The 17,100-nt window shown below is 52.0% G+C and overlaps 1 protein-coding gene and 1 long non-coding RNA gene across 6 annotated transcripts; one reads left to right on the top strand and one right to left on the bottom strand.

Annotated features, from left to right (window-relative positions):
• The first annotated feature begins 26 nt into the window (after positions 1 to 26).
• Positions 27 to 15,585, top strand: trappc12 (trafficking protein particle complex subunit 12). Of its 3 annotated transcripts, none has more exons than XM_048974408.1 (12): positions 27 to 82; positions 691 to 1,918; positions 2,344 to 2,460; positions 7,638 to 7,751; positions 8,449 to 8,587; positions 9,738 to 9,850; positions 9,946 to 10,018; positions 11,089 to 11,162; positions 13,158 to 13,256; positions 13,706 to 13,809; positions 14,236 to 14,323; positions 14,911 to 15,585. In XM_048974408.1, the coding sequence occupies exons 2-12, from the start codon at positions 701 to 703 to the stop codon at positions 15,157 to 15,159; spliced, it is 2,388 nt and encodes a 795-aa protein (XP_048830365.1). In that variant the 5' UTR covers positions 27 to 82; positions 691 to 700; the 3' UTR covers positions 15,160 to 15,585. The 3 variants fall into 3 exon arrangements, with proteins under 3 accessions (XP_048830365.1, XP_048830366.1, XP_048830364.1); XM_048974409.1 differs by having other exon boundaries at positions 71 to 124; XM_048974407.1 differs by lacking the exon at positions 27 to 82 and adding an exon at positions 168 to 340.
• On the bottom strand, positions 11,157 to 13,151 carry LOC125707336 (uncharacterized). 3 transcript variants are annotated; one of them, XR_007382258.1, is made up of 4 exons: positions 12,339 to 13,151; positions 12,210 to 12,295; positions 11,995 to 12,037; positions 11,157 to 11,822 (listed from the first exon to the last, which is right to left on the bottom strand). It is a non-coding gene; the product is annotated as an uncharacterized LOC125707336 (long non-coding RNA). The 3 variants fall into 3 exon arrangements; XR_007382257.1 differs by having other exon boundaries at positions 11,952 to 12,037; XR_007382259.1 differs by having other exon boundaries at positions 11,815 to 11,908; positions 11,952 to 12,037.
• Positions 15,586 to 17,100: the final 1,515 nt, after the last annotated feature.

Below are 17,100 nucleotides of genomic sequence, written 5' to 3' on the forward strand. Positions count from 1 at the left end.
TTTGGAGCCTATGGGTTTCCGTACTTAAGGCTTGCAGTGAGTTTTGCGCATGCGCATATCCTATTGTCGTTGTCATCCCAAGGTAAACCGATGGTGTTGTATTACTTTACCTCTAAATTATTAGGTACCTGAATAGGTGTTTGTATTATTTTAAAAAACGAAAATTAAGCGACGATGAAATTGACTTTTTAAGATATATTTTATGTATAACACACAGTAACCTGTCAGAATGCTTCTCTTTGCTTCTCTTCTCAACAGTAATGTTATGGTTATCGTGACTGCCAGATAACGCAGCTAGGTAGCTCTCTAGCTAACATTAATCGTGTGGTTTATTTCTCAGGTAAAATCTCGGTTTATGCTTGAATTGTCATTACTAGTTGTTGCTTTTCGTTAATACGTTAGTAGCATAGCGAGAAAATTCTATAATGGATATGGCTGAGTTACGTTTATTGCGTTCGTGGAGTTTTCATGTTTAAATTGTTTACTCATGCTGTCTGCATACGTGTTATCTTTTTCTGTCTAGGTGAGTCGTATTAGTGACTTGGAGGATGTGTAGTCATTTCATGTAGTAGAACTGACAGAGACTGCACCGATAATCGGTGTAATTTATACAGTGTTATGAATAAGCCATTCTTTATTTACGGTGGATTGGTCAGTCCACTCACATGACTTTTCTGATCTTATTGGCAGGGAACGAACGATGGAGAGCCATGAAAGTCAGACTCCAAGGCCCATGTCCCTGGACATTGTTGGAGACACAGGAAACAATCAGAGCGGAGACCCTGCACTCTCAGAGGCGTCCTCTGCTCAGCCACCGGAGGTCGTCTTCCAGGAGGAGAGCATCGACCTTGATGGCGAGGCCTTCATCACTCCGCAGGACGACAGCTCTTCTGATAACATGCTGGACAAGTTGAACGACCAGATGATGGAGAGCGTCATGATATCGGACTCTCCCAACAACAGCGAGGATGACACCGGCCACATGGAGTCTCTGCTGGAGCAGTTTGAGGACGGAGAAGACTCGGAGCCCAAAGAGTCAGAGCGCGTGGAAGAGACGAAAGAAAAAGCCATGGTTTCGCCTAAAATAACGGTGGAGGCACCGCCGCCGGCATTGGAGGACGAGGCGGCAGATGAGGAACAGCAAGTGTCTGCGATGGAAGGGGAAGTGGACTACACCAAGCCGTCGGAGGACACGCCCAGCCCGATTAGCACAGAGTCGCAGGAGCCCCTCAGTGCTAACAAGGTAACACCGAAGGAGGAAGCTATCCCAGTGTGCACTATCTTCAGCCAAGGGAGCCAACAGAGGGCACCAGGCCAGGCTTTGGCACCCGATGGCTTTCAGCCAGCACTGGTCAAGTCACCGAGCTTCAGTAGCAGCACGGAGGCCTCCAACCGACTGGCCCCACTGGTCTGTCAGCCGAGCCCCAGCCTTAGCAAGTTCTTCACCGACAACGGGCACGTCAACCCTGCCTCGGACTTCTTCGACTCCTTCACCACGTCCTCCTCCTTTATATCCGTCAGCAACCCCAACGCGGAGTCCATGCTGCCGGCCGGTGTCGCCGAGAGCCAGCCCTCGCCTTCTGCCGTGTCACCGCCGGCTCCCCACACCACGCCTCGGAAACCCACCACCCCCAGCCTCCTCATCGCTCCCCCTGCCCCCGAATCGTCGGCCCAGCCGGGTTCCGCTGGGACGACCCTACAGCCGGCATTCTCCCAGCTTCAGGCCGTTTTTTCTGGCAGTGACGATCCGTTTGCCACGGCGCTGAACATGAGCGAAGCCGACCGCAGGTATGACGCATGGCTGCCCTCCGACGAGACCCGGAAGGTTCTGATCTCCGTGGCAACTCAGCAGCACAGTCCCGTATTCGTGGAGCGGGACCGACTCTCCATGCCGGGGCTCCGGTTTGATAACCTGCAGGTAACCTAGGCGACGTGACCCCACCCTGCCCCTCCCTCGACTATTTAATTTTCCTTTCATCGACTAAATGAAGAATGAGGTTGTGTTTGGTTCCATATTGTCTGAGTGTCTGGCTTAAGGATAATTAAGTTCCTTGTGCTTTTTAATTATGCGTAGTAATGAATTGGCCATAAATTGTGCATAATTCATGCCTAAAACATAATAAAAATTGCACGTTTTAAGGGCTAATGGACCCTATTGTTAAATGAGAATCTGGTCTGAAACACATCTAGAAAATAGATTTTTTTTTTTTCTTCAAAATAGGGAATTAGTTAAACTGTAAGAAATAGCATGATAAAAGTGCCCCGAAGAACCAGTTCCGATTGTGTTACTGATAGTTTGGGGGTGATGGATTTATTTATTTTTTTTTGGTTTCCATGTCGTAGGGAGATGCAGTGAAGGATCTAATGCTGCGGTTTCTGGGGGAACAAGCGTCCATGAAGAGGCAGGTCCTCACCGCCAGCTCGGTGGAGCAGTCCTTCGCTGGACTCAAGCAGCTGATCGTGAGTATCTGTCTGCCTCCTGTATGGTAGGGTGTGATGGTGAGTCTGCAGTCAGGCGCTAGAACTGCAAGCTGCAACTGGATGTAAAATCATCCAGCAAATGGCTTATTATTAATGTTCTGATCCTTTAGTGTTTTATTATCTCGCCGCTTTATGTAGAGCAAACTGCGACCCGGGTTGTGCCATTGAAGATGATTATATTTATTTTCACCATTAAGGAACTTCTGTTCTATGTCCAACTATTAGGATTGTTAATGATGGTTCTAAGGCTTATAATTAGCATGAAAGAGTTCACACCTATGTAATTTACTATAAGTAATTACAGTCTAATTATACTATAGAAATATAGCATCTACTGTAGTATCTAGAATGTACAGAGGGTAGTCAATGCCAGTATTGTGTAAAATGGATATATCCGTATTTTTTGCTGGTTGAAAATTGCTGTTGTGTCGGCATGTTTAAGCCACATGGACTCACTGTGTTTTGATAAATAAAAATAAAATACAAAATGTTGAGGTGTAGTATATCAGAAATCTGATAGGGCAAAACTGGTGTTTATTTGTTGGGGGTTCTGTCCATTATTTACCATTGACGGAATGGCAGCCCGCTGTGAAATGCACACCCAGTGCTGTGTTTCTGGCTGGATTCGTTGGATTGATCCACATATGGATGGTTCAGTTTGCACCTCTTCCCCCGCAGTCAGCAGACTGTCCGGGGCTCAGTTACGCTCCGAGTTCTGTGTCAGAACTTCCTCCGTGTCATTCTTAGTGCCACTGCCCGCCAGTGGTTTAGAGGCAAAACGAATCAGACCTAAAGAATGCCATGAGCCTGGGGGGGTGGGGTGATCATCTTAGCAAGGGATAAGACAGGAACCGCAGAGCACTTCCTGGATCATGCACTCCCCCACAGAGGGGCAGAGCACCCCTACTGCTGTTTTTCTCCGCGCTAAGAAGCCTGCAGCCTCTGCATTATGTCGCCCCTGTAAAAACTCTCAAAATCCTTAAAATATGCCCCCTCCCCTTAAAAAAAAAAAAAAAGGGGGGGTGCGCTGTGTGCTGCGTATCTGCGATGTTAGCCTGCATTCCGTGAGACAGCCCCCCAGTTTCAGATCCGACACCCACTGGTCAGGCTGTTTGTGATCCGGACCCCTTCCTCAGGCTTGGTCAACAGCGGCAGAGCCCAATGCAGATCTCTGTGGGTACAAATGCGTTTTCCCAGCGTGTGGGGGCTCCCTCCCGGGGCTGGAGTGCCTTCGTTAAAATGTCAGCCGGTTTCACGCAGCGAGAGACATTAGAGAAATAATCATAATCAGTTTAAAAAATGGGCCTGTGAGAGATGGTGCTTCGAAAATACAGCAGCCAGGCATCCACTAAATGTAGGTGAGCTTTCAGGGTAATCTCCCCCCCCCTCTTTGTGCACCTTGAAATCCCCCGTTCCCCCCCCTGTTAAATCCCTTCCTCAGCACGGGTATACAGTTATTGCCCGTGAAGATGAAAAAAGCCAGCTTTAAAATTGCCGGAGTGCAGCTTGTGATGTGGCTGTGTATTTTTGGGCCTGGTGGAGGGGGGCACATTGTCCCCGCTTAGTGTGACACCTCGCTAACACGACGCCCCCGCCTGTTCACCTTGGAGTCGAGGCCCGCGAGCGGTAGAATGAGGTGTCCCCCGACTGGGATCTGGCTGTTCCTGAAAGGCGCTGATTAATTAAGGCTTCTGCGTTGGTTCTCCGTCAGGTCCGGACGACGTGGCAATATGAGCAGCAGTGACGGGGAAGCGGAGCTAACTTCTGAATGGGAACTGCCCGGTCTTTGTTGCCGGTTCTGATCCAGTGACCTGCTTATCACATTGTAATACGCAGTTTGTACTAGCAGGGGGTGTAAGAGCATTGCGATGTGAGCTTCCTGTCTTTTTCGCCATAGAGCTCATCTTTAGTATGCTGTACCACCCCCTCCCCCAGAGCCCACAGGCAGCTGTCAGGCGGCTGGCGAACCATCGCCATAGCGACAGGGCAGCTTCTCTCTGACACGTTCCGCGGGCATCCTGAACATCCACCCACTACCCACCACCCCCCCCCCCCAGAGGTGTACCCCCCAGCATCCGGATAGTCAGCCATTTGTAAATAAAAGATCGGTTTGCTTGCCACTGCCCTGCCCCAGCCGACACCAGGCCCTGAGTCTGCGGGTGGGGGATCCCTGTTTTGCCCCGCAGCAGGATACTGAGCCGAGCCGCGCGCCGTAATCCGGCATCAGCACGGCGAGGCAGACTCCCGCAGCCTGTGAGTCACCGCGCCGTGTTGAGAGAGGGGGGGGGGGGGGGGGGATGGACGTGTTGGCTATGGAAGAGTGAGTCTGGTTTGATCTGAAACCTGCATTTGAGACGGTGTCACGTTTTGCGAAATGTGGCTTGTGTTTGTGTCATCTCTGCCCCCCTGCCAGGCCCTCGGCCCCCTCCCCCACCGTGTTCTTCCCCCTGCCCTCTGGCAGGTTCTCGGTACGGGTGTGGCTCAGATTAGCTGCCCCTCACCCCTCCATCTAGGGCGGACAACCTCTCTGCTTCCTGATGGGCGGTACTGGGCTTGTGGCCAGGCTTGGCCAGCACCAGCCATATGTCTGACGGGGAGGGAACGTGTCCCTCGTCACTCCACCTCGTGATTTCAGAGGGAAGGCAAGGCCCTGATTATTCTGTGTGGCAGAGAAGCAGCTGTTCTCGAGCTGGGCCATAGACCCTCTGCTGGTCCTTGCTCGTCCTTGGGGGGGGTGGGGGGTGGCATGCTCTTGTTACCCGTCTTACACAGACATCGTAGGACTCGGCTGCCTTGCTGAGGCTGATACCTTAAGTTGTGGTGCCCACCATTGTGGGGTATCCCGCGGGCACGGCACTGGCGTGTGACGCCCTTTCACAGATCACAGAGCTCCTCTGCTTACTGGGGGTGCCTCCCTGCCAGGGCACGCTGGGTGCTTCTGACTGCTTCTGTTTACCTTTATTTTTATGTGAAGTTGTTTCTCCGAGGGGGGGGGGCCTCTTGACAGACGGGGCAAAGGCCTGTTTCCTTGCCAAGGCAACTCGACCCGAAAAAGTCCTTGGCCGGTTCCGCTCCGCTGGTGAATGATTGGACACTCCCCTATCCCACTATATGCTTTCCGTTACCTGCTTTTTGGAAAGGGGGGAGGTGGATTTAGACTCCTCTACCGGTCTTTTGAGTTTAATGCACTGCAGATACCGATCCGTGGTCATATTTCAGTTCCTCTCTTTCTGGAGGGGGGTGCTGGGCGCTGCAGTTGGCGTCGCATCCTAAACATGCCTCCGGAGGAGTCCGTGGAACCCAGCGTGATAAATCGACCCTGTCCCCCCCCTCCCCAATCCATCCCCGCCTCGAATGTCCTGCCTGTCACGGCGGCCGGAGCAGTATGGAAATGGGAAAAGTGGATTAATAATTAATCGCCCCCCATTATTCTGTGTTTTCTTATCCCTCCTGTTTTAATTGAAAGGACCAGTCTCTGACATGGGCCAATCCATTTTTAATGTGGGGGGCAGCCCTTCCCTTCCCCCCCCCACCCGCGCACTGACACTGACGGTCCCACGGCGGGCCAGCGCGGACCTGACCCGCATCTCGATAGGCTGGCGGTACCGCGCCCAGCTGTTTGATGCGTAGCGGGCAGCCAGCGGTGGGGCGGGCCGTGGGAGGAGGGCTGCTCTTGCCGTGGGGGCCCAGCGGCACCCCCTCTCTGTACACTCTGCCTTGCTTCTCTGCAGTGCATCCTTTCATTAACTCAGACCCTGTTTTCTCTCTTGCTCTCTGTTCCCTATTTTTCCTTCCTCCCTTCCCTTGTTTTTTTCCGTCTTTATCTCATATCGCTGTATTATTAAGCGCGGTCTTGGTACTAATTAAAAATGATTAAAGTTTTAAAATTTGTGAGAATGCTAGTTCCCTTTCCTGTCTCTTTTCCTCCTCCTCTCTCCTTCCCCTCTTCCTTATGACGTTCATCCACCCCCCCCCCCCCCCCCCCACCCATTGAACAAGTTCTTCTGTTGGGAGGTGCGCTCAGAGAGCCTGATGGATGGGATCCGTGACACCGATACGACCCCATAATGTCACTCGTGCTGCTCTGCCTTTAAGCGGAGAAAGGCATTGTGGGACTGCACACTGACATGAGGCTAAGATGTAACTCCCTCCCCGGCTACGTGCCTCTCAGCTGTAATCAAATGCCATCCCTAACCCACCTGCTAATTACCTGGTATTCTTAATGGCCTTTCTTCATATTAATTATTACATTTAACTTTCGGCTGCTTTTGGGATGGACGCTGTATGTAATTAGCCCATTACGGAGAGAGCAGTCTTTAAAAGGGAGGATGCTGCTTTGGGAGTTTGGGCCAGGGGGGATTCGAGGGGTTCTGTGCGGTCGTGAGGTGTGAGGGCTAGATGAGGGCAATGGCGGAAGGCAGCCTGCTCAGCATGACGCTTCTCCACTCTCTGGCTCCCCCCAGTGGCCGGACTGCCATAAAGAATATTTCTCGTCATATTCATGCAGGGCAAGCCGCAGTTCCAGTGCTATTAGTCGCAGTCCCGCTATGGCCACGGATGCCCTGCTCGCTGGCTCCCCCCAGTGGCCAGACTACTGTAAAGAGCAAGTCTCGGTGTATTTATGCAGGACGGGCCTCGTTTCCAACATGCTGGGTTGCGATCCCACCTTGCCCGCAGACGCCCGGCTGTAATGTTTCTCTGCTCACTGGCTCCCCCCAGTGGCTGGACTGCTGTAAAGTGCACATCTCTGTGTATTCATGGAGGACGACCCTCAGTTCCAATGTGGCGGGTCGCGATCCCACCATGGCTGCCGTTTTCGGCTCTGTCCCATGGACTGCAGCTGCTTTCGCTTGTTTTGCTGACAGTCATTTTAAGCTTCATTTCCCACCCTAATGATGATTTAGGGTTGCGGGTGGCCCAGTCTGCAGGAGAGGCTATGCTGCCGGAACCCCTTAACCCCACCCCCACCCGCTGCAGTTGCTCGGTTTAAAAAAAATAAAAAAGCATAATCAGAATGGGTGTGTGTGATGGATGATGCTGTGATCACATCCCCGGCACCTAGCTTACCATCCTTCATGATGCAGAGCCCTGGCTGTACCTGAGAACAAGCAGCTGTTATTCTAATGGGTTCATCTGCTCCCCCCCCCCCCCCCCAGAGCACCAAGAACTGGAGGGCTGCTGTGGATCTGACAGGCCGCTTGCTGACGGCACATGGCCAGGGCTACGGCAAGAGCGGCCAGCCCACCACCCACACCACCGACTCCTTGCAGGTGAGCACCCTCCCCCCTCCCCGAGTCACGTCCCGACACCCGACCCCCCTGTCTGCTCCCCCAGTCTGCCTGGTCCCTCCTTCCCCCCCATGGGGGCATTGTTTGGCTCAGCAGGTTGCCAGTTCGAAGCCCATCGCCCTTAACCCCCAGCTGCAGGGGTGCTGCACGCTGGCTGACCCTGTGCTGTGACCCCCCCCCCCCCAAGTCTGCTCTCACCTGCATGTGTGTCTGTGTGTCTCATGGAGAGCATGGAGGGAAATTTCCCCGGAAGGATGAATTGGGTATCCACTGTCCTGTCCAGTGTTCCCTCCACTGCATATGCAGAACCCTGCAGTTCTGCATATACTGTCTTACAGCACACGTCACACGCAATTATGATGCGACAGGCATCGTGTGTCTTTTAGACTTGGTCTTAAAGAATCTGTATGACGCACGACTGGTCCAGGGCGTCACCCCAGAGCGTCGGAGAGTCTCCGGACCTCCCTCCTGCCCTTCTGTAAATGCGGTAGCCGTGTCATACGCCAAGTTACAGGCTCCCCCAAGGATGCTTTCTCCTGTCGAAGGCGTGCTGGGACCGTGAAGTGGCATGTAAAATGTCAGCGTACGCACGCACACACACGCTCACACACACACACACACTCACATGCCTGCCTGCTGTGTCAGATTGAGAAGCCGATGACATTCATGTCCCCCCCAGCTGTGGTTCGTACGCCTGGCTCTGCTCACGAAGCTCGGACTGTTCCAGAACGCTGAGCTGGAATTCGAGGCCTTTGGCAACCTGGACCAGCCAGACCTGTACTACGAGTACTACCCCACTGCCTACCCTGGGCGCCGAGGTGAGCCGTGGACCGGGGGGCAGAGATGGAGAGAGATGACTGGAAACAGCCGAAAAAGGCAGAGAGCGAGAGGGACAGACAGAAAGTTAGAGATGGCAGATGGGTGGAGAAGAAGAGAGAGGAACAGGAGCTTCTGGAAAAGGAGACGGGAAGCAGGGAGAGAGTCTGACAGACAGAATGACAGGCGGTGGGGGGGAGAGGAGGGGAGGGGGGGCGAGGGGAGGCCTCCTCAGGAGCCGCTGGAGAGGCGTGGGGCGCTCATGCTAATCAGTGCAGCATTCGCGGTGCTGGGGCGGTGGGGGGTGTGGAGCTGAATTCAGAGGAGCTCAGAGCCTCGGGCGAGAACACGGCGACCCAGCCTGCACCTGCACCAATACTGGGGGGGAGGGGGTGTTCACCCATACCTGCCCCGCTCGTCAGGCGCCCTGCCGCGTGACGGACGTGTTTGCCGAAGCAGGTGCTGTACAGCTCTTCACGCCGCTTAGGGGCGAGTCGGTGAGGAGAGATAACGTCTTTAAAAGTAAGAAATAAAGAATCCCTCAGCGAGGGTGTGTGGGGAGTCTGCCGTCTGCCGGGACTGACAGCCGCTCTGCAGCCCCTGTGGAGGAGACGGCCGTTCTCAGCACAGTCCCTCCCGGTTTCGGCAGAAAGGCACACCCCCACGATTCTGGGGGGGGCAGTTGTCGTGGATGATGACTCGCCAGACCTTGAAAGATGCAACCCGATTGGCGTGAGAGGCTCCTGAAAGCAGGACCTCGGATGCATCGCTCCTGTCATGGAGATCAGGTGGATGGAGCTCATGGGATTTGAACCTCACCAGGGTTTTCGGGGGGGGGGGGGGGGGTTGGTTCTAGTTCCATTCAGCTACTGCAAAGTTTACTTTAGCAGTAGGTGGCAGTAGCAGAAAGACCTGTAACCTGATAAGTCAACTTTCTAATCTCAGAAGGGATCTTTCTGCTGTACCTTATAGTGGGGTATTAAAGCTGAACATCTCCTATGAAAAACACTCACTACAGTACGTGTGCAGATATAGTAGCTTTAGGTAAATAGCTAATGCTGTCCTATAGGGATATCGATGAATGGTTCGTTTTCCATTTGGCGGAGTTGTTTCCCATACTGCACCGCTCTGACGAGGCCCCGCCTCCCTCAGGCTCCGTGGTGCCCTTTTCCATGCGGGTCCTGCACGCCGACCTTCCCCAGTACCTGGGCAAGCCACAGGAGTCGCTGGACCGGCTGCACAGCATGAAGACAGTATGCTGGCAGGTGAGCAGGGGCTTGGGGCAGGGAAGGGGAGGAGGGGAGAGGGTGGAGGTGGAGGCCCACCGAATGACACTCGACTCCGCGCTTCTTCCAAACAGATTTTGGACAACTTGGAGCAGGGCTCAGCTGAGGACGGTAGCATGATCAGCATGACTCAGGAGAACAGGCAAGGTATGTCCGTCCAGCCATCTACCCACCCACTGACTTTATTATCCAAAAATGTGCCAGGTGCATAGAAACAAGTTAAATCACACTGTCAGCCGCTTAGAAGGGACAGAGCTTCTCCCGGCTAAGAGAAAGCTGCTTTAGGATGCTGTACGTTTATCGTGCAATTAAACAACCAAACAATTAAAATAGCAAATCTAAAATAGTGTTTTATACAGTTTGTGGGTTGGTCAGTCGCTGTAAAAATAGACCTTTCCCACTTCCACCCCGTAGTCCTGTGTTCCCTCTTTTGGATGCGGCGATTGGACACAGAGATGAGAGGCAGCGTCTGTTAAGGCAGCATCATAGGTGTAGGTGGGGGGAGGCCAAGCGGAGACCTCTGACCCCAGAACCGCTCCCCGCAAGTAGGCAGGGTGGTACTTTAGCTCATTCTTCCTCCAGTCTCGCCGACACACAGAACCCTCCCTGTGATCTGCTCTGCCACCCCCTGCCCCGCCCGGGCTCCTTGGCATGCGCCCAGGTCTCCGCCAGACAGCCCTGCTCCCGCCCCAGCTGGCCCCTTCTGTCTGATGCTCCTGCCTGCACGCAGGGACATCTGGCTGATCTGGAAAAAAAAGGGGACATTATTTCCAACATTTGCATATCCTGTCGACTTAGTCTATAATTTCCTCCCCCGATCATGCAGGGAAATGCGGACATGCCTTTTTTAATATTCCTGCGCGCGGGTGTTTTGCCCACCCCCCGCACCCAAAAAAATCCATTGGTCTTGCTCTTCCTGGCTGCCCCCCGGTGTTCAGTGGCGGAGTTACATGCCCCCTCGCGGGAGCCCTTTGAAGAATCACCCATAATTCCCTATCCTCACACTGCCGCGGCATGAGAAGAGGCAGCAAACGTGGAATGAATGAGGGAGGGGGGGGGGCTGCTCTGTCGTCTCCTCCGGCCCCCCTGCATGTTTTCCCTTTTCTCACACAAATAATTGATGGTTCGGGAGGGAAAGAAGGTGGTGGTGGTGGGGGGGGGGGGGGGACACTGCAATTTGCCATCACTGTCTCTGAAGCTCCTCCGGTCTCTTGCAGCCTCTATTCAGCTGTGGAGGTCACGTCTGTGCCGAGTGATGTACTCCATGGCAAACTGTCTGCTAATGATGAAGGTACGTGGGCGGCGGGGAGCTGCAGGGTTACCGTATTACCAGGCATACGCGCGCCTTCTGTTTCCTCCCCCTTCCCTTTCCTTTGAGCTGTGGAGGGGGATATGTGGTGGATGCGAGCCAGAAATTGTGTAGATAATAGGGAGGCTGAGAGGGTAGGAGTCACGTCAAGGGGCCAGGATGCACGGGGAGTGTGTGGGTTGGGGGAACGGCGAAGCCGGCGGCGGAACAGAGGATTATGGGACGGCGTGAGCGTCTGGCGTGTGACGGAGCGGAACCTGAGGTATGGGGTTAATGGTGAAGGTGTCGAGGAAGATGGGGAAGAGGAAGATGCTCCTTCGTGTGGGGGAGTGAGTCAGGAGGATGATCCGCAATGGGGTCATTGCATGGTGATGGCAGTGGGACCCCTCTGCGATATTAAAGCCACGAGACCTTGTAACCCCCCCCAGGCTTAAACCAGCCTCATTTCATTATTAGCTGGCCAGCTTCCAGTAATCTAAACATAAGCTTATGGAGCAAGATCCCAGTACACATGGTGCGTCAATTCAGGGGGCTTTCAGCGCTATGTGGCACTAACCAGTACCCAGTACTCAGGGTCTAATCAGTACATGGGTGCTAACCTGTACCCAGTACCCAGGGTCTAATCAGTACATGGGTGCTAACCTGTACCCAGTACTGGGGGTCTAATCAGTACATGGGTGCTAACCAGTACCCAGTACTCGGGGTCTAATCAGTACATGGGTGCTAACCTGTACCCAGTACTCGGGGTCTAATCAGTACATGGGTGCTAACCTGTACCCAGTACTCAGGGTCTAATCAGTACATGGGTGCTAACCTGTACCCAGTACCCAGGGTCTAATCAGTACATGGGTGCTAACCTGTACCCAGCACTCAGGGTCTAATCAGTACATGGGTGCTAACCTGTACCCAGTACTCAGGGTCTAATCAGTACATGGGTGCTAACCTGTACCCAGTACTCAGGGTCTAATCAGTACATGGGTGCTAACCTGTACCCAGTACTCAGGGTCTAATCAGTACATGGGTGCTAACCTGTACCCAGTACTCAGGGTCTAATCAGTACATGGGTGCTAACCTGTACCCAGTACCCAGGGTCTAATCAGTACATGGGTGCTAACCTGTACCCAGCACTCAGGGTCTAATCAGTACATGGGTGCTAACCTGTACCCAGTACCCAGGGTCTAATCAGTACATGGGTGCTAACCTGTCTAATCAGTTTGTGGGCAGTAACCTGTATCCAGTATGCAAGGTCTACTCCATACATAGATGTTAAGCAGTATGCAGGGATTAACTAGTAGCCATTACACAGGGTCTAACCAGTATGTGGGCGGTAACCAGTACACAGTGTCTAATCAGTACATGGGAGTTAACCAGTATTACGCAAGGTCTAACCAGTAAGCAGGCTGTAGCCACAGAGGACTTGCTGAGCACAGTGTCCCCAATCAAGTGGCAGGCAGCCGGCCCTCCCCCCATCCCCAAGGTGAGGTGGCGCCTCTCGCACCCCGATGGGTATGGCTGTGCTCCTCCGGGTCGCTTTTGCCCCACGCCTCCTTCCTGCCTTATTCTCCAAAGACACGATGCAAACCTTGATTATTAATTACAAGCCAGGAGCAGCGCAAAGGCTCCGGCGCCTGATTGCTCCAGCTAATCAACCTCTTTGTTTGGCACCGGTGAATCACGGATAGGCTCGTCTGTGTTTTGTGGTGAGTCACAGCGCCATCTGCTGTCCAATGGAGGTCACTGCTGAGCACACGCGCTATGTGTTCCTGCCTCAGTTCCTTCATTTTCAATGTGAAATACGCGTTTCTTAACTTTTAGCAAGTTTGATGGCAATCTTTGTTTTTTTAGAAAAAGTAATCAATCCGAGCGCTTACCTGGCTTTGGATTCAAGTCCGGTGCCTCCTGGGGAATTTCGTTTGCTGTCACTGATTTCCCCCCCCCCACCTCAGTCACTCACTGACCTCTATATCCACCCCCCAGGACTACGTGCTGGCTGTAGAGATGTACAACTCCATCGTCCAGCATGAGCCTGAACGGAAACCACAGCTACTCAGTGGCATTGGGAGGATATTCCTGCAGGTGACCCCCCCCCCCCAGCCCCCAAATTTCATCTTTAGTGATTGTACTATTATTTCGACAGTCATGCAAAAATTGATTGTCTATCCACAGTACATCAGCAGTTAATGTATTATTATTATTAAAGAAAATATGTAAACATTAATGTTTGTTAATGCTAAAAAATATTTTTGCTTTTAATTAATGCAGTAATCATTTTACCAGAGCAGTTCTTAAGGGATCAAGATGTGTGCATGTGGTCATGTTTCTCTCCCGGGTTGGGGGGTGGGGTCGGTCATCAGTCACCCCACCCATACGAATACCCCGGTGATGCCCCGTTCAGCCGCGGTTCCACTGAACTTCCACGTCCCCTCCATCTCGCGCGTCCTGAGATTAGCTGTATTTTTAGAATATTCCCACTACAGCACCTGGCAGATCTGCCATGTTTGGCTGTGTTTCTATTCACACCTCAGATTGGAGACATCAAAACTGCAGAGAAGTACTTCCAGGAAGTGGAGACGGCATGTCAGGCCAAGGGGGACAGCCAAAGCCTGGACACCTACATCCTAACAAACAGGTGGCCGCTTTAGCCGCAGTCTGGAAAATTCCGTCTGTCCGTCTCTCGCTCTCTCTGTGTCCGTCTCTCGCTCTCTCTGTGTCCGTCTCTCGCTCTCTCTGTGTCCGTCTCTCGCTCTCTCTGTGTCCGTCTCTCGCTCTCTCTGTGTCCGTCTCTCGCTCTCTCTGTGTCCGTCTCTCGCTCTCTCTGTGTCCGTCTCTCGCTCTCTCTGTGTCCGTCTCTCGCTCTCTCTGTCTGTCTCTCGCTCTCTCTGTGTCTCTTTGTCTCTCCATCTCTCTGGCTGCCTGTTTGTCTCTGTCTTGCAGTCTCTGTGCCTGTCTGTCTCGTTTGTGTGTGGCTGCATAGTAATTCCATCAGGGATTCCTTTATCATCGTGATTCAGTCTCGGGGGGGTTTTCCCGTGGGCTCTCCTCCACTCTCTTCCAGGGCATTCGTATACCTCAGTCAGAACAGTTATGCCGAGGCCCATGCGTCTTTCTCTGAAGTTCTCAAAATCGACCCCAAAAACCCAGTGGTACGTACCTTTCCGCCGTTTCATGTTTGTTTCGCGTTTATTCACCGTGCGAGCAGCTTTGAAAGGCAGAGTAGCGAAAAAACATTGCCCTGTGCCAAGCAAACATTGATTCTGAGAAGGAAAGGGAGTCTGAGGAGGGTGTTATTGCAAACCTTTCCTTTCTTGGAGAGTGCAGGGGTAGATTTCAAAATCTTATGGAAATTGAAGTTTTCCATTTTGTAATCCATGAGGCATATAAGTGTTCTGGGATAATGACACGTTTACATTTGCATCTTATTTATTTAAGTCGCTTTTATCCAAAGCGACATACATTTTTCAGAGAGCAGGTTCAGCCACTTCCTGGGGCAACTGGGGGTTAAGGGGCCCAACGGTACAATCACTCCGGGATTTAAACCAGCAACCTTCTGATCACAGGCTCAGCCTTCTAACCCGCTGAGTCACACACCACCCACCATATTATTTCTTAATCAGCCACCTACACAGAAGGCGGCGCTCCATTTCTGAGTGTCATGCATGCGTGGTGGATGCACACAAATGCAAAACAAAAAAAACAAAAAAATGACTGCACGCGATTCGCTGTCCCCCAGGCGAATAACAACGCGGCGGTGTGCCTGCTGTACCTGGGCAGGCTGAAGGAGTCCCTAGGTCAGCTGGAGGGACTGGTGCAGCGGGATCCGACTCTCTACCTGCACGAGAGTGTGCTCTTCAACCTCACCACTATGTACGAGTTGGAGTCGTCGCGCAGCACGCAGAAGAAGCAGGCGCTGCTGGAGGCGGTGGCCTGCCGAGAGGGTGACAGCTTCAACGCGCAGTGTCTCAAGCTGGTCTCCAGCTAGTCGCCGCATCCCCAAAACATTCACCGCTGCTGCATTAATACACAGCAACCCAAAATGGAAGGTGTACAGTAATCCTGGAATACAGGCCCGCTGCCCAGGCCCGCTAATTTCACGTAAGCATTGTGGCATCCATCCAGTTGTGTTTTCGTGTGGAATTTCCCCCATCCCGGTGGGTGGGGGGCTTTTAAATAAGCGATGAATGCCACTCGGCGTTGGCCTCCATAAAAACGGAATGTAATATACATTATTAATCCACACCTGTAAATATTTTACTTTAAAAAGATCACTAAAATCTTGCTCGGGCATCTTTTTCTCACTGTAAAGTTTCTGTGATTTTTCGGCTATACATACTGTGTTGGTTGTGGACTATGGAAAACAAATGGAATGCTATCAATCCAAATATACTTTTACTGGTGTTCAAACTAACCGATTTAAAGTACTGTGGCATTATTCAGCTGGACCGGAAAGTGATGTGGGAAACTTTTAATCATTCACTGGGAATTTAAATTTTGCACGTACTGTGTTTTTAGCGGGAGGGCGACACAATGCAATTTCAGCACAGAATTTTGTTTGATTTGGTGGAACAGATTTTCCCATTGACTGGTACAACCAGTTATTCTTCAGGAGGAAACAAAAAAATCACTGCCTTTCACATCAGGGTATTTTTAAGGTCTTCAAAATGCCGGTAGTAAGATGTGTCACATGTACGATCAGCTCTCAGGGCCAGTGAATGGCCTGCATTCCTGACCCCTTGACATGGTCACATGGCAAAAAGTTATGGCTACTTCACTGGATATGTTATTTATGAGTCGGAAAATTAAGTTACTCCAGGGATGCTGCTAAGTGTGAGGACAGCCTCATTCCGGGCCGTTCTGTGCCCTATTTTTTTCCAGGCCTTTGACAGGAACCCGTTTTTTTTCCACGCTGTACATCAACGATGCCACTGACTTTTTACGGCTCGCTTCGAAACTGGAACCCTAACTCGCATTAACCTCGTTTTTCGGTCTGGCTAAACATGCTCTCGGGCTGGGAGCCACACACCTTTAACCATATTTTAATGAATGTTTCCAGGGATGGAATCTGAAAAATTACCGCGCCTAAATGCCCTCGTACGCGCCGTGGAAACGATGCAGGGGAAGGCGAAACAAAGCACAAAGAAACATGGCTCGCTGGGACCAATTACCTCCAGGAGTCCCGTTTTGTTGCGGTAAGCGTTTAGGTCTTGGAGGGGCTTTCGGAAAGCGCTCTGCTGGGAATCACACGCAGGACCGACACAGACTTCACCGCGTCGTGTCGACCCAAGCGAAGCTAGCGTGTTCAGGGACGCCATCGTTCATCCCAAACGTTTCCAGGCATATCCACTGGCCTCATGAATGCAAACATTTTTGAATGCAAAATTTTTTTGCAAACATTCAGCAAATACAGTATTGCAGTGCTGATGTTAGAGTAACATGGAGAATTTATTGGATGGATGAGACAAATTAACATGTAGGCACTGTGATATTACAAAAAAAAAAACAACAGTACGTGTCAGTACTGATCCTCAAGGGCCAGTTTCAGGCTCTGCTTTTTTGCAGTTATTGTCTTTAAGTAGCTTTGTGGATAAGGAGTCTCTTTGCCAGACTTTTTTCATGTCAAAGGTGATGTAATGCATCTGTGGAACTGCCCAGTCAGATCCATGACAGGCAAACACAAGTGCTCTGTTAGGCAAAGCTTGTCCCACTCTCCTTATTGAGGAAAAGGCTCCAAAAAGACGCTGCGTGCTGCTTCAAGGCTGGCAGGCGGGCTGACCTGCTTCTCCCCTGCTTGGGCGCCCCCTGCCTGACACTTTCCCTGCTCTGGTAGTTCATTAAAATCACAAAACACACCCTAGTACACATTCTGTGGACTTAAACCATACTGTTTGGCATGCTATATGCGGAAAAACCACAGTGCACAGGC

The sequence above is a fragment of the Brienomyrus brachyistius genome, chromosome 14, assembly GCF_023856365.1.
Source record: "Brienomyrus brachyistius isolate T26 chromosome 14, BBRACH_0.4, whole genome shotgun sequence".
NCBI lineage: Eukaryota > Metazoa > Chordata > Actinopteri > Osteoglossiformes > Mormyridae > Brienomyrus > Brienomyrus brachyistius.

Excerpts from the sequence above, each read along its gene's own strand:
- trappc12 (XM_048974408.1), top strand. The coding sequence starts at position 701 with ATGGAGAGCCATGAAAGTCAGACTCCAAGGCCCATGTCCCTGGACATT. Across the intron at positions 1,919-2,343 it reads TCCGGTTTGATAACCTGCAG|GGAGATGCAGTGAAGGATCT; the intron begins GTAACCTAGGCG and ends TCCATGTCGTAG. Across the intron at positions 13,810-14,235 it reads ACCTACATCCTAACAAACAG|GGCATTCGTATACCTCAGTC; the intron begins GTGGCCGCTTTA and ends ACTCTCTTCCAG.